A 20,766-nucleotide genomic window follows, 5' to 3' on the forward strand; every position below is an offset into this window, starting at 1 on the left:
CTCCATGGCAACGCGGCTGGCAGCGCCCTTCCTGATTGGCTGACCCGAGAACCGCCCTCCCTCCTTCCCCCGGCGGCGCCGCGGGGCATGCCGGGAAGCGCGGTCCTTCCGCCGCCGCGCGGGGGCTGCCGGGGAGCGGTGCGGTTCTATGGCGGAGCCGGCGGTGAGCGGGGCGGCCGTTCGGGGTGTTGTGGGGCGGGATGGGGGCGCTGGAGGCTGTAGGTCTGTAAGTTCCGCGGGGCTCTAGGAAGTGGCCGCAGGAGGGCTGTAGGAGCTGCGAGGGGGCCGCAGGCGGGTGCGGGCGGGCACGGGGCGGTCCGAGGGGTAGCGGAGCTGTAGAGGCGGAAGCGGTATGGGAGCTGCTGGGGTCCTGGGAGCTGTATGGGGGCTGCGGGGTCCCGTAGGCGATCCCGTAAGCTGTGCGGGTCCAGCAGGCAGTGCCGAGAGCTGCGGGCTGCTCGGCGGGCGCTCTGGGAGCTGCGGTAAGCGATCCTCCGGGTGAGCGTCTGGGTTGCGCTGTGGGGTGCTGGGAAGCGTAGGTGTGCTTTGAGGTCCTGGGAGCGACGGAGTGGGAACAGGGGCCCTGCGTGCGAGGTGCAGAGATGGAGGGGTGCTGCGGCAGCGGTGCGGGCGCTGCTGGGAGCCGCGGGCGTGGCTGTGGCAGTGCTGCAGGGGACCGGCGAGGCACGGAGAGGGCGCGGGGTTCAGCAGGCGGTCCTGGGAGCCGCAGGGGCGCGGTGGGGTTGTGCGGGTGCTCATGGGATGCCTGGGGGGTTATGGGTGCTGCAGAGGTTCTATAGGAGGACCGTGTCCGACCCGGCTTCCCCCGTGCAGCCTCCCGGAGGGCCGCAGCCCCGCGCCCGGCGCCTGGCGGCGCTGCTGAACCGCAGCCTGCGGGTGCGCATGTCGGACGGGCGCACGCTGGTGGGAGCCTTCCTCTGCACGGACCGCGACGCCAACATCATCCTCGGCTCCGCGCAGGAGTTCCTCAAGGCTGCGGGTACGGGGCCACGGCGGGAAATGGGGCCGCAGGGGCAGTGGGGACTCGGGGTCGGATGGGGGTGAGGGGAGCGATGAAGTGGAGGCAGCGATGGGGAGGGCGGTTGGGGTACCGGGGGTGATGGGAGCGGGACCACGGGGAATCGTGGGGATGGGGACGTGGCGGTGAGGCTGACACGGTGCTGCTGTCCCCTGCAGATGCGTTCCCGGGCAGCGAGCCGCGTGTGCTGGGCCTGGCCATGGTGCCTGGGCACCACATCGTGTCCATCGAGGTGGAGCGCGACGCCGCCGCCGCCCTGTGCTCCTGACGGCCCCACCGTGGGACGGAGCCCTGAGTGTTGTGAACCTCTCATGTGCCCCAACGGGTGATGGACGCCTGCCATGCAAAATGACCGCCGGGACTGCGGTCCCTGCAGCCCCAGTAGAGCTCCCGTGGTGATCACGTGTCAGCACGTGATGCCGTCATTCCAGTCCCCTGCAAAGCAGGACGCAGATGCCCCTTCCTCCTCCAAACACTCCGTTTTCAGCCTGAAACAGAGCTGTGCAGGTTAATTTAATCTCGGGTGCAAAATGTTTCAGTGGGCGAGAGGGAACACGCGGCAGTCCTGGTCCCTCCTAACTGCGATAAAACACCGCGGCCGAGGGGGGTCAGGGAGGAACAGGAACAAGGGGGGGTGCGCAGAGGGTCTGGGGCGGCCACAGGGTTCAGCGCCATGGCAGGGAGGGGTGGGAGGGGGCCGCTGATGGCGCCATCCCCCCGGGTTGCGGTGATGCTGAGACGCAGCCTCCGACAACTGGTGCACCCAGGGACCTGCAGCGGAAGTCAGGAACCCCAGGGCCGCCCTCCCCCCACAACAAGGCAGCCCCCACAGCACTTCGTGTAAGGGTTAGAAAAAGATGCAGAAATGATCATTTACAAAATAAAGATCCCCAAAATGCCCCTCCGGGATAGTTTCTGGTTGAAATCTGAGAAAGGTCTGTCAAAGCTCCCCCCGCCTCCAAGGTCCCTCTTAATGCTTTGTGGGTGAGGACGGGGGCAGAACGCACCCCAGAGCCTCCCTGTGTCGTGGGGGCATCAAGAGCTTCTGCGATGAGTGGGAAGGGTTGAAGACCGATTTCTGTTAACAGCAGAAAGTCTGCATGCTTATGAAGAGGTAAAGCAACTTATTTATCACTTTATTTCGCGCTTCGTTCAAATATTTGACTGAATCCTGAGTTCTGGAGCAGGTCAAACTGGGCCAGCAGTAAGCAGACAAGTACGGAATATTTTCCAGCAGATGGTAACGTGTGAACCACAGGAACGGCTGTGACCTGCTGGTAGGAAGAGCACGCCAGACTCCAGTCAGAACATGAGAATCCGGCTCTGTCCAAGTCCCACATGCGTGGCCAGCAGCCAGAAGGACTGAGCGCGTGTGCGCAGGGTGACGCTGCTGGTCAGTTGAGAGCAAACACGTGGCTGAGGAATCTGATGCTGATCTGGTGAAGAGACTGCTAACGTGAGCCCATGTTTAAAGACACAACCACAAACACAGGGTTGCGCCAGTGACCCCTGCCAGGGCCCGCGGATTGCACCTGCCATGTTAAAGCATCTCAACAACAGTGTTGGGAAGTGGCTGCTCCACATTTTCCCACTGTTTCCGGGGCTTGTCTGTGTTCCCTCTCTCTCCATTACTGTTTTCCATTAGTGGGTTTCCATGCCCACCTGTTTGTAGGTTGTTTTCAGGTTTCAGTGTTACGCATTCCTATGAAAACCGGGGTTGCTGTTCTGTCCCTCGGGATGGAACATTCCTCTGTGTTGCAGTCTCTGGGATTTGTGCTTCAGCACAAAATGTGGAACGTGAGCAGCTCAGTTCCAGGAGTGTTCCAACGCTGCGCAATGAGCGCTGCCTCCAAACACAAAGCAATTCCTACCATTCCAGAGACCGAGCACTTCAGAAGTTATGTAGGTACCTTGCATACAGTTGGGCACCAAACCAAAAGTGAATCTTGTGTGGATTTCACCAGCTGGGATGTGGAGATCCAAGAGCCTGGGCTGAGGGTGCGCAAGGAATAAGCTTGTAGGGAATGGGGGGAGGTGGGTGGCAGTAATTAAGTGTCAAGAAAGAGGGTGTTTGGAGATATCAGTGATATCGGTGGGGACTGAAGGCAAAGAACGTGAGGAGATGAAAATGAGGAAGCGAGAGCTCCTCCATTTCCAAAAGCCACATGTCAGAGTGTCTCCATCCCCACGGGAGGTGACCCGGGCACCTGGGCCCCACCTCGGAACCCCCGTTGCCTGGGCACCCAGGCAGGCCGTGCTGTGCTCTGAGACCATGGAGCGGCGGTGGCTGCCCCTCCTGCTGCTCCTGGTGCCCTGGCTTCCGGGGCTGCGCCCCTGCCTGCTCTGCTTTGGGCCCCCCGTTCAGTGGGCCCGGCTCTGCCGTGAGATGGCCAGGAGCTCTCAGGACTCCCAGCACCAGCACTGCCTGGAGGCCCTCGCAGAGGCTGCTGTGCCACTTGCCCCCGTCACTGTGGGTGGGTGGTGGGACCCCAGGGATGCCCACCCCAATGGGACCCTCTGCCCCCGTCCTGACTGGCACCCTAGGGGCCACCATCTCAACGGGACACTCAGACGAGCATTCTGGGGGCCCTCAAGCATGCCACGGTCTCCCCAGTCTTGAGGTGGACTCCCCCAGGCACCCCTCAGACCCATCTGGCACTCTCCCAACTCTGATATGGATCCCGGGGATCTCTGGGAACGCCAGACTTGCATGGAACACTGGATGGATCCCAGCCCTGGGCAGGGGTACAGTGTGGACTTCCAGCAACTCCCAGAGCTTCCCAAGATCTTGGGGGGTCTTCAGGGATGCCTGGCCATTCCCAGAACCCCTTTGCCCTGACCTGGACTCTGGGAATCAGCCCTGAGCCCTCCTCCAGTTCTTACTGGAACCCTCCAGCCCTGAGCCCTCCAGTCCTGACCGTGTGATGGTCCCAGTGCCCTTGTTGTGGTCCCAGGAGCAGCGCAGAGCGAAGCACTGCGGAAGATCGTCATGGATGCCTTGCATTTACTGGAGAAGCAGAAGGACAAGAGTGAGCAGGGATGAGATGTATGGGAGATTTGGGGCACAGGGGACGGGGCTCAGAGGACTTGGATGGGGATCCATGGAATATAGGATGTATGGATTTCAGGCGTGGTGTAAAGGCATATTTGGGGAATCCTGAGGGTAGACGGGTTTCAGGGTATGGAGAATCTGGTGCTTTGGGGGATATTCAGGGGCATATGAAAGTCTGGGATCCAGGAGAGTTGCACGGGGAATGTGTGGGATGAGTGGGGACACGAGTCTTGACACTGGAAGATTTGGGGGTGGGAGCACTGTCTGACATGGACATCTGTGAGCCTCCAGAGCCTTTTGAGGTGTCTCTGCGGGAAGCCATCCAAATGATTTGGGTGAAGCTGAGCCAGTTGGAGCAAGGTATGGGGCCAGCAGGGACCCCCATCCAGGACTCCCCCCCCCCCCATGCGAACCGTGGGACTCCACCCCCCAGCTTCCCCACATGGGGCACACAGACACCCCTCTAGGTCTCCACCCTGGGCATCCCTTCCCTGGAGGCACCCCCAGGGACTCCATTCCAGGGCTGGACAGGGGCTGAGCCCTTACAGCTCGTCACAGGGATGAGGACCCCTCGCGATCCCCAGTTTAACGATGCTTCCTTCCCCCAACCAGCTCCTGCCTGCATCCCCCCCTGCGGTGAGTTCTCTCGTGTTTTGCCATCCCCCCGTCCCCAGATTCCCCCCCTACCCCCTGACGCTCCCACCACCTCCTTCCCAGGGCACCAGCCGGCCGCGCGCATCTTCCAGTGCTCAACCTGCCGCCTCGTGGACTGCCAGTTCCCTGTGGACTGCCCAGGTAGGGGGCAGGGGACCGGGACGTCGCTACCCAGGCGGCGTGTCTGCCCACGCCCGCCGCGAGCACCGGCGGTCGCGCAGCGGCGCGGCGGCTCCTGCAGGTGCATGAGCGCAGGTGAGCTCAGCTGGCAGTGCTCCCAGTTCAGGACTTGTGGGTCCACGAGGACGAAGCCATCACGCTGCACTGCGACGTGCCCTTCGCCGTCCCGCCGGAGCTGCAGGTTACGTGGATGTTTGCCAAGGACGTAAGCAGCAGGCGCGGGCAGTGCGCGCAGGCGCCAGGAGGGGCCCGGGCGGGGGGCACGGCGCTGCCGGCTGCGGGGGGCGCTGCTTGTGATGAGATGAATGCGCGGGGCCGGACCAGCTGAGCACCCGCACGAAGGGTGAGCGCGAGCACGAGCTGCTCACCGCGCGTGCGGCTTCTGGTGCGCTTCTGTGAAGAAGCGACCCGTGCGCGTGTTGGCACGCGAGCAGCGCGCGTGGGACGTGAGGTGCGATGCGCGCGCAGGAGTGTGGGACACGAGGAGCACGTGGGGACACGAGGAGCACGTGGGGACACGAGGAGCACGTGGGGACACGAGGAGCACGCGTGTGACACGGGTGCCTTTGCGTGCACGCCTCCATGGGCCGGGTTCCCCACGCCCCAGATACGCACGCAGGACCTGGCGCTGTTTGAGGAGCTGCACTGGATGGATCCCACCACTGTGATTCTGCAAACGCCCAGAAAAGAGTGAACGGCAACAACACGTGCACTTCATTTAGATGTATTTTTGGAACAAGCTAAAAGAGAGGGCAACCAAATCATCAAGCTGGTGGCTGCACCTTCCCAGGCGGAAGGGACTTTCAGTGCATTTCCCCGCTGGGATTCTCTCCCTTGCAGGTGACGCTGATGAAGCCCCAGGAGCCCCGGGCGGCACGGGGCTGGCACTGAGAGCTCGGTCCACCTGCAGGGGTCGGCAGCGTGCGCTCCAGCTTTTTCCGGGCTGGGGCGCGCGGCCGAAAAGGCGTGGAGGGCGCGGCTCCGGGCCGGCCGGGAGACGTCCCAGCACCGATGACGTCCCCGGAGCCCGCGTGCCGTCACAATGGCGACGCCGGGCCCTCCCCGAGGGCAGCTGGCCGCCGGCTCCAGGCGCCCCATTCGTGAGCTGCGCTGCCCGCAGCCGCTCGCCGTGCCCCGTGCCCGAGAGCAGCCCCAGCAGCAGACTAGCTCAGCCTCGTCGCGCTCGTCCTCCAAGGCTCACAGAGGTGAGGGAGAGCTCCGGCACGCTTCGGGCCGCAGAGCCCGGCCGCGGGGTGCGGGCTGAGCTCCGCCGCGCGCGAGGGGCGTGCGGCACGAGAGCGGCAGGACCGCCGTGAGCAGCAGAAATCGCTGCCGGCCCTTCTGGCCCGGGAGCCGCAAGGCACGCGGCGGACAGCTCGCGGCTGAGCGGAGGAGACAGCCCGCTCCTGCCGGCCCCTCCGGGCTCCGAGCGGCGGGCGGCGGCAAGCGGAGCTCACCCGCGGCCTCTGCCGGGGCAGCCCGGCACTGACTCCTCTGCTCTTGCCTGTAGGTTTGGAGGCACGCGCCTGCCAGCATGGACGGAGCCTGGGTGGGGACGTGGAGACCGCATCGCCCGCGCGGCCTCATCTCGGCCCAGTTCCCCAGCCCCGGGCCCCAGTACTCCATCCCGGGGACAACAGGTACGGCGGCCATCGCCGGGGCGCAGGGGGACGCGCGTCGGGGCCGTGGCGGGGCAGAGCAGCTCCCGAGCCTTTCCCCGTGCCGTCGGAGCCTCCCGCAGACTCGGCGCTCTGGGGCCTCTCGCTGCGGAGTGCCTGCGCGCGTGGTGCGGGCAGGCCTTTGGAAACTGCTGGCCACTGGCAGCGCGCTGGCCAAAGCTCCGCTCTCTCCTTCCGGCGGCTTTGCATGGCGCTGGCGCAGGCATTTGCGCTCAGGGACTGACTCTTCTGCTTTTCCTCCTAGGTTTCGTGGGCCACAGCCCCACCAAAGCCCGTGCCCCCGCGTACACGTTTCGCGGGACCAAGCCGCCTGCGGCCGAGAGCTGCGGGCCAGGTCCCTGCTACTTTGTGCAGCCCGCCGTCACCAGGAACGGGAAGCACGTGGCTCCGAGCGCCCACCTTTGTGGACGCCCCACGACGAAGACCACCGTCACCCCCGGACCCAGTGAGTACCACTTCTGCAGCGCTTCCCCCACACGCGGCGTTTGCCCTGGGTCAGCTCGCGCCCTGATGGAGCCGTCGGTCTTTTGTGAGAGAGCACAAACCGCTGTGAGCAGCGATAAACACGCTCTCCCCTTGGAGAAGGACGGCTGCCCAGCACCACGGGCCGAGGGCACAAGGACCCCGCGTCCGAAAAGAACAGGGAGCCGGGGGCTGACAGGAGGGACAGCAAGGCAGGACATAGTGGCGGGGCACGGAAAAGCGTCCCCGCGTGCTGCCTGCGCCCCCCGGCAATCCTGCAGCCCTTCAGAAGACCCTTTCCTCGGGACGTTGTCCCTGCGGCTGCAGGAGACCAGCACTTCACGGCTTTCTTCCTCTTCTCCTCCGCCCCAGGTGACTACCGCACCGAGGCAGCCAACAGGCACGTCTTCAAGTGCCCACCGGTGCAGTCCATGGCCTTCCGGCGGGAGCCCCTGCGCACAGACCGCCCTCCAGGTACGCTGACCGCGGCAAAGGCAGACCCTTCATCCTGAGCATCCTGCAGGGACGGGCCGCTGATCAGTACCAGCAGCGGGCCGACCGCGCAGCCTGTGCGGCGTTGGGGCCGCAAGCTTTCTGGCGTGACCAACACCTCTCGGCCCGCAGCGGCTCCGGCTGCTCGGGCTCGGAGCTGCCGGCACTGGCCCAGTGCCGGAGTAGAGGCAGGAACTGGCAGAGGGGCGAGCCCTCCCCCCAGCAGGCTGGGCGGGCTGCCCCTCTCTGCTGCTTCCGTCTCCTCCAGCCCCTCACGCACACGCTCTCTGCTGCTCCTCCTGCAGGTCCGGGCACCTACACGCTGCCCAAGCTGATGGGCCCCAATACAGCCTACACGGCGGCCAGCCCCTGCTACTCCATGAGGGGAAGGAGCCAGCGCGGCCGCTTTGACGAAGACCTTGCCAAGGTGAGCTCTGCTGCTCCTCTTTTCCATGTTAGCATCCGAAGCTGGGCTGCTCTCCCTGTGCCAGGGGGCTTCCAAGCCCCAAGCACCTTTGCTAAACGCAGGCTTCCAGGGAAAGAGAGAGCCTTGCGTGTGATCCCAGCCCCGTGCACCCATGACTCTCTTGCAGACTCCGGGGCCCGCGGCGTTTCCCAAGGTAGCTGTGGATGCCTACAAGACCAGGGCGCCCGCGTACACCATGGCGGCCCGATCAAAACCTGCAGAGGGCAAAGCAGTGAAGCCCGGGCCCGCAGACTACAACATAGGCCGGGTAAGGCAGCTCGCTGCTCAGCTCGTCCCCTCTGTTTCACAAGCACAGCCTTCACACCTCTCCCCCTTGCCCTGAGGCTTCCTCCGGCCAAAGAGCTTCTGGCCGCAGGGACCAAGTGCCGGAGAGCAGGCCTGCTCCCTGCCCTCGTGCCACCTCCGAGCAGAGGAAGGGAGGGCAGCAGAGAAGAGAAGGGCCCTTGCTGATCTGCCTTTCCTTTTTGCCCTTCCAGGTGACGCTGATCAAGCCCCGGGCGCCTGCATCCACTTTTGGAATCCGGCATTCCCTCTACACAACCCCTCTGATTGTGGAATAAATCAGCCACGTCTGGAAGGCCGCCTTTGCTTTCCTGGCATGGGAGGGGCCGGGAAGACACCAATCAACTGCCGGTTTCCACTTGATTCCATTTCCATCTATGGACTGCTTCCATTTCCATCTATGGACTTGATGCCATTTCCATCTATGGACTTGATGCCATTTCCATCTATGGACTTGGGCTTTTGCCCATTTTACTTGAACAATTGTTAGCAATTGGAGTGAGTCATCAATAAAACCAACCCAACACCAACATGTGTGCTTTCTTGTTACTCCTTTTTCCTCCCCGCTGCACACAGGAATGCGCCAGCGCTTCCCGAAGCCTTTCAAACATCAGTGCGTTGGAGACCGCCGATGCTTGCTTGATCAGCCGTTTGCAGTGCTGATGTCTGCCACGTGCTGAAGTAAAGAATAAAGGAAGCAAATAGCAAAGGGAGGCTGGCCGCGGGCAGTGCATCCCTTCCAGCGCCGACAGGAGGATTTTAGGGAGGTGCCCGGGGCTTACAGGACAACGGCAGAAATGTTGGTCCGACCAGTTTATTAGAGATCTTAATCAGGGAGGTGGGGAAGGGGAGGACAGACAGTATTTTGAATGAGGGGGATGGGGAAGAGAAGGAGGGCGATAGGAAACATAGGAAAGGAGAAGCAAGGAGTCTCTGCAGGAAGCAAGAGGGAGATCGATGGTCACCACCGTGGATCCAGCGTGGTTCATAGTTCAGTCCGTGATCTTCAGTGGTGGTGGGTCGTCGGGCACTGTTGTTCTGTCGACGACGACGGTGACCACGTGGCAGTACCACCTTATTTGTGAGTCCAGAGGGGTTGAGTCAGCTGTTTTTGGAGTGACAGCTTCTGGCTTTTGGATCTCGGCAGGAACTCCTTTGGTTCCCATCTTCCGGGCCTTGCCAGCAGATAAGAGGGAGCAGGGAGGCGCCCACTTGTATCTCGCCTTGTACCTGCAGGGTACAGTGGGATCATCCCCCAGTCTCCCACAGCAAGCTGGAGTCACTTGGTCACAGGCTAGATCTTCTGCCAGCAAACGGTCCTGAGCACTCTCTTGCAAAGGCAAACAGCTACAATTGTCCACACAGTGATGTTGGTTGCCCCACGGCAACACCCGTCACTCATCTCCTAGACAAGTCAGTCTCATCACAAGAAATGCGTCTGGCAGCAAGCTTGGAGCCAGAACAAGGCTGCTTGAAACCGAAGTGCAAGTGACCGTTCGTGGTGGTGAGGAAAGAGAGAAGAGAAAGGAAGAAAAGAGAAAAAGTAAGCGGAAGGGAAAAGAGGGGTGGGGAGGAAGGGGGTGAAACGTTACACAGTTGTTAGAAAGGATTTCTTGGGCTTGGTTACAAAGGTCGCCCTGATGCGCTGGGCTTGTTCATCATCAGTTGAAGTGGTTACAAAGCACATGGAGGATACAAGTCCTTGTGTAAGTTGAATCCGCCATGGAACCACGCAAGGAACAAACACGAGAGTGGCAACGGCACACAGAATAGGAGGCGTTTCACCCACGGGCAATTTGTTTAGCAACCTCTTCATTGTCATCCAATTTGTAGGCAACAATTAGAGCCATCCAGTTTGCCACAGACACCACCCGGTGACTCCTCAGCAGTGATGGCACCAATGTTACGCAATGAAGAAAAGGTAGAAAGTGAAAAGGGACAACCATACATTTGGCAACAGCCATGCATTGCACAAGAACCAGTAATGACAAATCAGTAAGCAAAACAAACAGAGCTGTTTGGCTCAGCTGCTTTCCCCAGCAGCCAGGAACTCCCAGCGGAAGCCAGGATCCAGGTGGGAATCCTTCAGCAGAGCTGTGGTGTTTCTCAGGAGCCGTGCAACAGCACGCTTCAGTTAATTCACCAAAAGCGTACCTAGTCCAATCTGACAGTATGTGGACTTGCCATGGAGTGTTCTCTAAGATGATTTCGTGCCATGAGAACTGTCCACTTGAGCATTCCCAAAGCAATTCAAATGCTGGGAGAGAGAAATCCTAGCTTGGCAAGTTCGAGTACTGTTACAGTCTACAGAGGCTTTCACAGGAGAGCGTGTGCAGGATAGCCCACAGGAGGAAGCACCGAAGAGGAGTAATCCCAGAGACGTACACGTCTCCTACCAAAGCTTAGGCGCTTTCCAACAGCCACGTTTTGGATGGAGCTCCTGGACTGGTGTGACACTGAAAAGCATCAGTGCAAAAGGCTTTATGACACGTTTCCTTTGTGCCCACGTCTGACAGATATTAGATGGGTCCCCTGATTCGTTTCCCAGTTTGTTAGGAATTTGGAAAGGCTGCGGAGGACTTACATGCCAGTCATGAGCAGTTTGATAAAAAGGGGTGAAAGAAGGGCTCAAAAGAAAGGCTGTCACTGTGCAGGGAGCACCAGGAAGCTAGGATGACCTCTAAGAACCCTGAAGCCAGTTGTGAAGTTTAACAGGTCCGAGGACCGATACCAACCACCACCCACACCCACAGCAACGCAAAACATAACACTGCTGCAACCAGAACGTGTCATCAAGAGGTGTATTCAGGATTCTAGCGTGATCGCATCTTCTGTCACAAACCACAGCTGTTAAAATCAGCTATCAGCCTTCCTGTGTCCAATCCAGGTCCCACGGGGATCTTCTGTAACATACAACAAGACACCGACTCGCCCTTCTGGGGCTTTGTTAATACGGCTAACAAAGGAGGGCACAGTCCAGCAAGTGTTGCTTTTCTATTCCTTTCTCGGGGTGTCTTTAGCCTTCCAAGCACATTCGTTCAGGGATTCCATTAGGGTTAGGGAAACTGGCCGCAGGTTAGCCGGGTCAATCGACACAGGCTGGCCAGGGAGATAAGAGGCTTTCCCTAGCTTCTCAGCCACTGAACCGTGACTCCCAGGGATAAGTGGCAAGAGTGGTGAGGCCTTTGCACGGAAGGTGTTACATGGAGGATCTCTTTGTTTCCCTTGGCTGTGAGCTTTCTCATGCATCCACCCCTCACCGCCCCCCGCTCACCTGGGAGGGACGAAGACAGCAGCTTTCTAATGGCTTGGAGAGCCGCTCGGGTTCCTCGGGAGAGGCCCTCGCACCTGGGCTTTTGCTTTCCTCCAGATTCCTGAGCTTCTGTTCCGGCCACCGCTCAAAGAATGCCTCTAACCTGACAGTGGCTGCTCCGTTCATCAGATCTCGTGGAACAGCCTTGTGCCAGCCCAGTGTCCAGAGACAATTACGCTTATGATCGATATTTCGCCTCCCTGCTTTTACTGACAGTGAGACCCTCCCAGTCCCACTGAGCTTTGGGCTAGGTGGCCTGGGGGCAAGGCTGGCCGCGGCAAGCCTCACTTCCCTTGGCTCCAATTTCCTGGAGGAAGAAACCGCTGGAAGAAACCATATTTTCTCCCGTGGTCAACTGACTCTTGGGCAACCTCCCTCCCCCCACGTCCGTGCTTTGTATCCCGACTGCAGATGGTTAGAGGTTACAGCCTCTTCTAACAGTGCCCGGCTTCTTTCTCCCTGAGACGTAGCCTGTATCTCATCTTGCAGCTGTGTGCCTATGGCTTTCAGTGGTTCTGAAGCGCCCAGGGTAAAGCAGGCATCCTCTCAGGATCAGCAGGCACCATCACCGGTGATTCACCGTGTGGCTGCAGCTTTCTATCATACGTCGTTTGGAGGCAAGCAGCCTTTGGGGCACTCTCTACTAACGGATCAACTGTTCCAGTAACAGCAACTCCAATAGCAACGGGGGGGCGTTGCTGGCGGGGGGAGAAGCTGAGAAGCGAGACGACTCACTCCTGGCTTCTCCATCGCGCTTGGCACAGCGAGCGTTTGTTCCGCACCTGTCCTGAGAAGAGGACAGTACGGTGGTTGTTCTGAAGCCTGGACCAGACTGTGACGGTTCTATTGCGGTGCAGAACCAGGACTGCAGTTCAGCACGGGGGGATGCCCCCGCAGCACTGCCCGTGGCTCAGGGCAGGGGAGGCGTCCCTGCGGAGCTGGAAAAGAAGCGCGCTGGAAGCCTTGGGGAGACGGGTGCAGCTTGGGCGCCCTGGGTGAGCTTTGGGGTCCTGGGAAACTCTGTGGCCAGCTGAAGGGCTTTGGGCAGTGTTGGGGGGATGGGCCCCTGGGGATTTTGGGGGGGAGAGGGGGCGAAGCTTGGGGGGTCCTGGGCATTTTGGGAGGGATTTGAGGAGGTGTGGCAGCATCCTCGGAATTCTGGGGAAAGGCTGCACAGCTCGGTGTTGCCATCGGGGATCCTATTCTTCTTCAGGGTGAGGCGGGGGTGCGGCGGGATCCAGCAGTGCGCGCTCGCCGCCTGGAAGGCCAGCTGTGTTCTGGGCTGCATTAAAAAGGGGCGGCCAGCGGGGAGAGGGAGGTGATCGTCCTCCTCTGCTCGGCTCTTGTGAGGCCCCATCTGCAGCGCTGCGCCCAGGCCTGGGGCCCCCAGCACAACGAAGACGCAGAGCTCTCGGAACGGGTCCAGAGCAGGACCGCTAATAGGATCAGAGGGCTGGAGCAGCTCTCCTTTGAAGAAGGGCTGAGGGAACCGGGCTTGTTTAGCTCGGAGAAGAGAAGGCTCCGGGGGAAACCTCACTGTGGCCTTCCAATCCTCGAAGGCAGTGTATAAACAGGAGGGGGAATGTCTGTCTACAAGTCTCCTAGTGATAGGAGAAGGGGGAACGGGGAGGCTTAGGTTGGATGTGAGGGGGAAGTCTTTCACTCTGACGGTGGTGAGGCACTGGAACAGGCTGCCCAAGGAGGCTGTGGATGCCCCATCCCTGCAGGCATTCAAGGCCAGGCTGGACGTGGCTCTGGGCAGCCTGGGCTGCTGGTTGGCGACCTGCACACAGCAGGGGGTTGAAACGAGATGGTCATTGTGGTCCCTTTCAACCCAGCCTGTTCTGTGATTCTATGATCTGGTCCTGGCCTGTCTGGGCCGGACTGGGCGAAGAGGAATTGCCTGGTGCCACGGATGCGCTCTAGAACAGAGTGAACGGCAACAACACGTGCACTTCATTTAGATGTATTTTTGGAACAAGCTAAAAGAGAGGGCAACCAAATCATCAAGCTGGTGGCTGCACCTTCCCAGGCGGAAGGGACTTTCAGTGCATTTCCCCGCTGGGATTCTCTCCCTTGCAGGTGACGCTGATGAAGCCCCAGGAGCCCCGGGCGGCACGGGGCTGGCACTGAGAGCTCGGTCCACCTGCAGGGGTCGGCAGCGTGCGCTCCAGCTTTTTCCGGGCTGGGGCGCGCGGCCGAAAAGGCGTGGAGGGCGCGGCTCCGGGCCGGCCGGGAGACGTCCCAGCACCGATGACGTCCCCGGAGCCCGCGTGCCGTCACAATGGCGACGCCGGGCCCTCCCCGAGGGCAGCTGGCCGCCGGCTCCAGGCGCCCCATTCGTGAGCTGCGCTGCCCGCAGCCGCTCGCCGTGCCCCGTGCCCGAGAGCAGCCCCAGCAGCAGACTAGCTCAGCCTCGTCGCGCTCGTCCTCCAAGGCTCACAGAGGTGAGGGAGAGCTCCGGCACGCTTCGGGCCGCAGAGCCCGGCCGCGGGGTGCGGGCTGAGCTCCGCCGCGCGCGAGGGGCGTGCGGCACGAGAGCGGCAGGACCGCCGTGAGCAGCAGAAATCGCTGCCGGCCCTTCTGGCCCGGGAGCCGCAAGGCACGCGGCGGACAGCTCGCGGCTGAGCGGAGGAGACAGCCCGCTCCTGCCGGCCCCTCCGGGCTCCGAGCGGCGGGCGGCGGCAAGCGGAGCTCACCCGCGGCCTCTGCCGGGGCAGCCCGGCACTGACTCCTCTGCTCTTGCCTGTAGGTTTGGAGGCACGCGCCTGCCAGCATGGACGGAGCCTGGGTGGGGACGTGGAGACCGCATCGCCCGCGCGGCCTCATCTCGGCCCAGTTCCCCAGCCCCGGGCCCCAGTACTCCATCCCGGGGACAACAGGTACGGCGGCCATCGCCGGGGCGCAGGGGGACGCGCGTCGGGGCCGTGGCGGGGCAGAGCAGCTCCCGAGCCTTTCCCCGTGCCGTCGGAGCCTCCCGCAGACTCGGCGCTCTGGGGCCTCTCGCTGCGGAGTGCCTGCGCGCGTGGTGCGGGCAGGCCTTTGGAAACTGCTGGCCACTGGCAGCGCGCTGGCCAAAGCTCCGCTCTCTCCTTCCGGCGGCTTTGCATGGCGCTGGCGCAGGCATTTGCGCTCAGGGACTGACTCTTCTGCTTTTCCTCCTAGGTTTCGTGGGCCACAGCCCCACCAAAGCCCGTGCCCCCGCGTACACGTTTCGCGGGACCAAGCCGCCTGCGGCCGAGAGCTGCGGGCCAGGTCCCTGCTACTTTGTGCAGCCCGCCGTCACCAGGAACGGGAAGCACGTGGCTCCGAGCGCCCACCTTTGTGGACGCCCCACGACGAAGACCACCGTCACCCCCGGACCCAGTGAGTACCACTTCTGCAGCGCTTCCCCCACACGCGGCGTTTGCCCTGGGTCAGCTCGCGCCCTGATGGAGCCGTCGGTCTTTTGTGAGAGAGCACAAACCGCTGTGAGCAGCGATAAACACGCTCTCCCCTTGGAGAAGGACGGCTGCCCAGCACCACGGGCCGAGGGCACAAGGACCCCGCGTCCGAAAAGAACAGGGAGCCGGGGGCTGACAGGAGGGACAGCAAGGCAGGACATAGTGGCGGGGCACGGAAAAGCGTCCCCGCGTGCTGCCTGCGCCCCCCGGCAATCCTGCAGCCCTTCAGAAGACCCTTTCCTCGGGACGTTGTCCCTGCGGCTGCAGGAGACCAGCACTTCACGGCTTTCTTCCTCTTCTCCTCCGCCCCAGGTGACTACCGCACCGAGGCAGCCAACAGGCACGTCTTCAAGTGCCCACCGGTGCAGTCCATGGCCTTCCGGCGGGAGCCCCTGCGCACAGACCGCCCTCCAGGTACGCTGACCGCGGCAAAGGCAGACCCTTCATCCTGAGCATCCTGCAGGGACGGGCCGCTGATCAGTACCAGCAGCGGGCCGACCGCGCAGCCTGTGCGGCGTTGGGGCCGCAAGCTTTCTGGCGTGACCAACACCTCTCGGCCCGCAGCGGCTCCGGCTGCTCGGGCTCGGAGCTGCCGGCACTGGCCCAGTGCCGGAGTAGAGGCAGGAACTGGCAGAGGGGCGAGCCCTCCCCCCAGCAGGCTGGGCGGGCTGCCCCTCTCTGCTGCTTCCGTCTCCTCCAGCCCCTCACGCACACGCTCTCTGCTGCTCCTCCTGCAGGTCCGGGCACCTACACGCTGCCCAAGCTGATGGGCCCCAATACAGCCTACACGGCGGCCAGCCCCTGCTACTCCATGAGGGGAAGGAGCCAGCGCGGCCGCTTTGACGAAGACCTTGCCAAGGTGAGCTCTGCTGCTCCTCTTTTCCATGTTAGCATCCGAAGCTGGGCTGCTCTCCCTGTGCCAGGGGGCTTCCAAGCCCCAAGCACCTTTGCTAAACGCAGGCTTCCAGGGAAAGAGAGCCTTGCGTGTGATCCCAGCCCCGTGCACCCATGACTCTCTTGCAGACTCCGGGGCCCGCGGCGTTTCCCAAGGTAGCTGTGGATGCCTACAAGACCAGGGCGCCCGCGTACACCATGGCGGCCCGATCAAAACCTGCAGAGGGCAAAGCAGTGAAGCCCGGGCCCGCAGACTACAACATAGGCCGGGTAAGGCAGCTCGCTGCTCAGCTCGTCCCCTCTGTTTCACAAGCACAGCCTTCACACCTCTCCCCCTTGCCCTGAGGCTTCCTCCGGCCAAAGAGCTTCTGGCCGCAGGGACCAAGTGCCGGAGAGCAGGCCTGCTCCCTGCCCTCGTGCCACCTCCGAGCAGAGGAAGGGAGGGCAGCAGAGAAGAGAAGGGCCCTTGCTGATCTGCCTTTCCTTTTTGCCCTTCCAGGTGACGCTGATCAAGCCCCGGGCGCCTGCATCCACTTTTGGAATCCGGCATTCCCTCTACACAACCCCTCTGATTGTGGAATAAATCAGCCACGTCTGGAAGGCCGCCTTTGCTTTCCTGGCATGGGAGGGGCCGGGAAGACACCAATCAACTGCCGGTTTCCACTTGATTCCATTTCCATCTATGGACTGCTTCCATTTCCATCTATGGACTAGATGCCATTTCCATCTATGGACTTGATGCCATTTCCATCTATGGACTTGATGCAATTTCCATCTATGGACTTGGGCTTTTGCCCATTTTACTTGAACAACTGTTAGCAATTGGAGTGAGTCATCAATAAAACCAACCCAACACCAACATGTGTGCTTTCTTGTTACTCCTTTTTCCTCCCCGCTGCACACAGGAATGCGCCAGCGCTTCCCGAAGCCTTTCAAACATCAGTGCGTTGGAGACCGCCGATGCTTGCTTGATCAGCCGTTTGCAGTGCTGATGTCTGCCACGTGCTGAAGTAAAGAATAAAGGAAGCAAATGGCAACGGGAGGCCGGCCGCGGGCAGTGCATCCCTTCCAGCGCCGACAGGAGGATTTTAGGGAGGTGCCCGGGGCTTACAGGACAACGGCAGAAATGTTGGTCCGACCAGTTTATTAGAGATCTTAATCAGGGAGGTGGGGAAGGGGAGGACAGACAGTATTTTGAATGAGGGGGATGGGGAAGAGAAGGAGGGCGATAGGAAACATAGGAAAGGAGAAGCAAGGAGTCTCTGCAGGAAGCAAGAGGGAGATCGATGGTCACCACCGTGGATCCAGCGTGGTTCATAGTTCAGTCCGTGATCTTCAGTGGTGGTGGGTCGTCGGGCACTGTTGTTCTGTCGACGACGACGGTGACCACGTGGCAGTACCACCTTATTTGTGAGTCCAGAGGGGTTGAGTCAGCTGTTTTTGGAGTGACAGCTTCTGGCTTTTGGATCTCGGCAGGAACTCCTTTGGTTCCCATCTTCCGGGCCTTGCCAGCAGATAAGAGGGAGCAGGGAGGCGCCCACTTGTATCTCGCCTTGTACCTGCAGGGTACAGTGGGATCATCCCCCAGTCTCCCACAGCAAGCTGGAGACACTTGGTCACAGGCTAGATCTTCCGCCAGCAAACGGTCCTGAGCACTCTCTTGCAAAGGCAAACAGCTACAATTGTCCACACAGTGATGTTGGTTGCCCCACGGCAACACCCGTCACTCATCTCCTAGACAAGTCAGTCTCATCACAAGAAATGCGTCTGGCAGCAAGCTTGGAGCCAGAACAAGGCTGCTTGAAACTGATGTGCAAGTGACCGTTCGTGGTGGTGAGGAAAGAGAGAAGAGAAAGGAAGAAAAGAGAAAAAGTAAGCGGAAGGGAAAAGAGGGGTGGGGAGGAAGGGGGTGAAACGTTACACAGTTGTTAGAAAGGATTTCTTGGGCTTGGTTACAAAGGTCGCCCTGATGCGCTGGGCTTGTTCATCATCAGTTGAAGTGGTTACAAAGCACATGGAGGATACAAGTCCTTGTGTAAGTTGAATCCGCCATGGAACCACGCAAGGAACAAACACGAGAGTGGCAACGGCACACAGAATAGGAGGCGTTTCACCCACGGGCAATTTGTTTAGCAACCTCTTCATTGTCATCCAATTTGTAGGCAACAATTAGAGCCATCCAATTTGCCACAGACACCACCCGGTGACTCCTCAGCAGTGATGGCACCAATGTTACGCAATGAAGAAAAGGTAGAAAGTGAAAAGGGACAACCATACATTTGGCAACAGCCATGCATTGCACAAGAACCAGTAATGACAAATCAGTAAGCAAAACAAACAGAGCTGTTTGGCTCAGCTGCTTTCCCCAGCAGCCAGGAACTCCCAGCGGAAGCCAGGATCCAGGTGGGAATCCTTCAGCAGAGCTGTGGTGTTTCTCAGGAGCCGTGCAACAGCACGCTTCAGTTAATTCACCAAAAGCGTACCTAGTCCAATCTGACAGTATGTGGACTTGCCATGGAGTGTTCTCTAAGATGATTTCGTGCCATGAGAACTGTCCACTTGAGCATTCCCAAAGCAATTCAAATGCTGGGAGAGAGAAATCCTAGCTTGGCAAGTTCGAGTACTGTTACAGTCTACAGAGGCTTTCACGGGAGAGCGTGTGCAGGATAGCCCACAGGAGGAAGCACCAAAGAGGAGTAATCCCAGAGACGTACACGTCTCCTACCAAAGCTTAGGCGCTTTCCAACAGCCACGTTTTGGATGGAGCTCCTGGACTGGTGTGACACTGAAAAGCATCAGTGCAAAAGGCTTTATGACACGTTTCCTTTGTGCCCACGTCTGACAGATATTAGATGGGTCCCCTGATTCGTTTCCCAGTTTGTTAGGAATTTGGAAAGGCTGCGGAGGACTTACATGCCAGTCATGAGCAGTTTGATAAAAAGGGGTGAAAGAAGGGCTCAAAAGAAAGGCTGTCACTGTGCAGGGAGCACCAGGAAGCTAGGATGACCTCTAAGAACCCTGAAGCCAGTTGTGAAGTTTAACAGGTCCGAGGACCGATACCAACCACCACCCACACCCACAGCAACGCAAAACATAACACTGCTGCAACCAGAACGTGTCATCAAGAGGTGTATTCAGGATTCTAGCGTGATCGCATCTTCTGTCACAAACCACAGCTGTTAAAATCAGCTATCAGCCTTCCTGTGTCCAATCCAGGTCCCACGGGGATCTTCTGTAACATACAACAAGACACCGACTCGCCCTTCTGGGGCTTTGTTAATACGGCTAACAAAGGAGGGCACAGTCCAGCAAGTGTTGCTTTTCTATTCCTTTCTCGGGGTGTCTTTAGCCTTCCAAGCACATTCGTTCAGGGATTCCATTAGGGTTAGGGAAACTGGCCGCAGGTTAGCCGGGTCAATCGACACAGGCTGGCCAGGGAGATAAGAGGCTTTCCCTAGCTTCTCAGCCACTGAACCGTGACTCCCAGGGATAAGTGGCAAGAGTGGTGAGGCCTTTGCACGGAAGGTGTTACATGGAGGATCTCTTTGTTTCCCTTGGCTGTGAGCTTTCTCATGCATCCACCCCTCACCGCCCCCCGCTCACCTGGGAGGGACGAAGACAGCAGCTTTCTAATGGCTTGGAGAGCCGCTCGGGTTCCTCGGGAGAGGCCCTCGCACCTGGGCTTTTGCTTTCCTCCAGATTCCTGAGCTTCTGTTCCGGCCACCGCTCAAAGAATGCCTCTAACCTGACAGTGGCTGCTCCGTTCATCAGATCTCGTGGAACAGCCTTGTGCCAGCCCAGTGTCCAGAGACAATTACGCTTATGATCGATATTTCGCCTCCCTGCTTTTACTGACAGTGAGACCCTCCCAGTCCCACTGAGCTTTGGGCTAGGTGGCCTGGGGGCAAGGCTGGCCGCGGCAAGCCTCACTTCCCTTGGCTCCAATTTCCTGGAGGAAGAAACCGCTGGAAGAAACCATATTTTCTCCCGTGGTCAACTGACTCTTGGGCAACCTCCCTCCCCCCACGTCCGTGCTTTGTATCCCGACTGCAGATGGTTAGAGGTTACAGCCTCTTCTAACAGTGCCCGGCTTCTTTCTCCCTGAGACGTAGCCTGTATCTCATCTTGCAGCTGTGTGCCTATGGCTTTCAGTGGTTCTGAAGCGCCCAGGGTAAAGCAGGCATCCTCTCAGGATCAGCAGGCACCATCACCGGTGATTCACCGTGTGGCTGCAGCTTTCTATCATACGTCGTTTGGAGGCAAGCAGCCTTTGGGGCACTCTCTACTAACGGATCAACTGTTCCAGTAACAGCAACTCCAATAGCAACGGGGGGGCGTTGCTGGCGGGGGGAGAAGCTGAGAAGCGAGACGACTCACTCCTGGCTTCTCCATCGCGCTTGGCACAGCGAGCGTTTGTTCCGCACCTGTCCTGAGAAGAGGACAGTACGGTGGTTGTTCTGAAGCCTGGACCAGACTGTGACGGTTCTATTGCGGTGCAGAACCAGGACTGCAGTTCAGCACGGGGGGATGCCCCCGCAGCACTGCCCGTGGCTCAGGGCAGGGGAGGCGTCCCTGCGGAGCTGGAAAAGAAGCGCGCTGGAAGCCTTGGGGAGACGGGTGCAGCTTGGGCGCCCTGGGTGAGCTTTGGGGTCCTGGGAAACTCTGTGGCCAGCTGAAGGGCTTTGGGCAGTGTTGGGGGGATGGGCCCCTGGGGATTTTGGGGGGGAGAGGGGGCGAAGCTTGGGGGGTCCTGGGCATTTTGGGAGGGATTTGAGGAGGTGTGGCAGCA

General features: G+C 60.2%; 4 protein-coding genes across 11 annotated transcripts; all 4 read left to right on the top strand.

Moving 5' to 3' along the window:
* Positions 1-64: 64 nt before the first annotated feature.
* LOC128083386 (N-alpha-acetyltransferase 38, NatC auxiliary subunit-like) lies at positions 65-2,178 on the top strand. Of its 3 annotated transcripts, none has more exons than XM_052688555.1 (3): positions 65-163; positions 835-1,000; positions 1,198-2,178. In XM_052688555.1, the coding sequence occupies exons 1-3, from the start codon at positions 149-151 to the stop codon at positions 1,305-1,307; spliced, it is 291 nt and encodes a 96-aa protein (XP_052544515.1). In that variant the 5' UTR covers positions 65-148; the 3' UTR covers positions 1,308-2,178. The 3 variants fall into 3 exon arrangements, with proteins under 3 accessions (XP_052544515.1, XP_052544514.1, XP_052544513.1); XM_052688554.1 differs by having other exon boundaries at positions 134-163; positions 790-1,000; XM_052688553.1 differs by lacking the exon at positions 65-163 and having other exon boundaries at positions 748-1,000.
* Positions 2,179-2,437: 259 nt separating this feature from the next.
* Positions 2,438-17,648, top strand: LOC128083394 (sperm acrosome membrane-associated protein 6-like). 6 transcript variants are annotated; one of them, XM_052688568.1, is made up of 6 exons: positions 2,438-4,068; positions 4,383-4,451; positions 4,704-4,727; positions 4,809-4,886; positions 5,027-5,130; positions 17,543-17,648. In XM_052688568.1, exons 1-6 carry the CDS (start codon positions 4,029-4,031, stop codon positions 17,627-17,629), a joined length of 402 nt encoding a protein of 133 aa, XP_052544528.1. In that variant the 5' UTR covers positions 2,438-4,028; the 3' UTR covers positions 17,630-17,648. The 6 variants fall into 6 exon arrangements, with proteins under 6 accessions (XP_052544528.1, XP_052544531.1, XP_052544527.1 ...); XM_052688571.1 differs by having other exon boundaries at positions 5,032-5,130; XM_052688567.1 differs by lacking the exon at positions 17,543-17,648 and adding an exon at positions 9,564-9,669.
* Positions 5,648-8,843, top strand: LOC128083389 (outer dense fiber protein 3-like). The gene is made up of 7 exons (XM_052688558.1): positions 5,648-6,130; positions 6,436-6,565; positions 6,849-7,049; positions 7,439-7,540; positions 7,864-7,985; positions 8,152-8,292; positions 8,522-8,843. Exons 1-7 carry the CDS (start codon positions 5,648-5,650, stop codon positions 8,603-8,605), a joined length of 1,263 nt encoding a protein of 420 aa, XP_052544518.1. The 3' UTR covers positions 8,606-8,843.
* On the top strand, positions 13,137-16,825 carry LOC128083387 (outer dense fiber protein 3-like). The gene is made up of 7 exons (XM_052688556.1): positions 13,137-14,087; positions 14,393-14,522; positions 14,806-15,006; positions 15,396-15,497; positions 15,821-15,942; positions 16,107-16,247; positions 16,477-16,825. The coding sequence occupies exons 1-7, from the start codon at positions 13,605-13,607 to the stop codon at positions 16,558-16,560; spliced, it is 1,263 nt and encodes a 420-aa protein (XP_052544516.1). The 5' UTR covers positions 13,137-13,604; the 3' UTR covers positions 16,561-16,825.
* Positions 17,649-20,766: the final 3,118 nt, after the last annotated feature.

Source organism: Tympanuchus pallidicinctus, unplaced genomic scaffold (assembly GCF_026119805.1).
Source record: "Tympanuchus pallidicinctus isolate F22 unplaced genomic scaffold, pur_lepc_1.0 scaffold24, whole genome shotgun sequence".
NCBI lineage: Eukaryota > Metazoa > Chordata > Aves > Galliformes > Phasianidae > Tympanuchus > Tympanuchus pallidicinctus.

Coding starts and splice junctions, on each gene's coding strand:
- LOC128083387 (XM_052688556.1), top strand. CDS start 13,605: ATGTATTTTTGGAACAAGCTAAAAGAGAGGGCAACCAAATCATCAAGC. Junction 14,088..14,392: donor GTCCTCCAAGGCTCACAGAG/GTGAGGGAGAGC, acceptor TCTTGCCTGTAG/GTTTGGAGGCACGCGCCTGC. Junction 14,523..14,805: donor CTCCATCCCGGGGACAACAG/GTACGGCGGCCA, acceptor TTTTCCTCCTAG/GTTTCGTGGGCCACAGCCCC.
- LOC128083394 (XM_052688568.1), top strand. CDS start 4,029: ATGGATGCCTTGCATTTACTGGAGAAGCAGAAGGACAAGA. Junction 4,069..4,382: donor GGAGAAGCAGAAGGACAAGA/GTGAGCAGGGAT, acceptor GTGAGCCTCCAG/AGCCTTTTGAGGTGTCTCTG. Junction 4,887..5,026: donor GTTCCCTGTGGACTGCCCAG/GTAGGGGGCAGG, acceptor CAGTGCTCCCAG/TTCAGGACTTGTGGGTCCAC.
- LOC128083389 (XM_052688558.1), top strand. CDS start 5,648: ATGTATTTTTGGAACAAGCTAAAAGAGAGGGCAACCAAATCATCAAGC. Junction 6,566..6,848: donor CTCCATCCCGGGGACAACAG/GTACGGCGGCCA, acceptor TTTTCCTCCTAG/GTTTCGTGGGCCACAGCCCC. Junction 8,293..8,521: donor CAGACTACAACATAGGCCGG/GTAAGGCAGCTC, acceptor TTGCCCTTCCAG/GTGACGCTGATCAAGCCCCG.
- LOC128083386 (XM_052688553.1), top strand. CDS start 763: ATGCCTGGGGGGTTATGGGTGCTGCAGAGGTTCTATAGGAGGACCGTG. Junction 1,001..1,197: donor GGAGTTCCTCAAGGCTGCGG/GTACGGGGCCAC, acceptor TGTCCCCTGCAG/ATGCGTTCCCGGGCAGCGAG.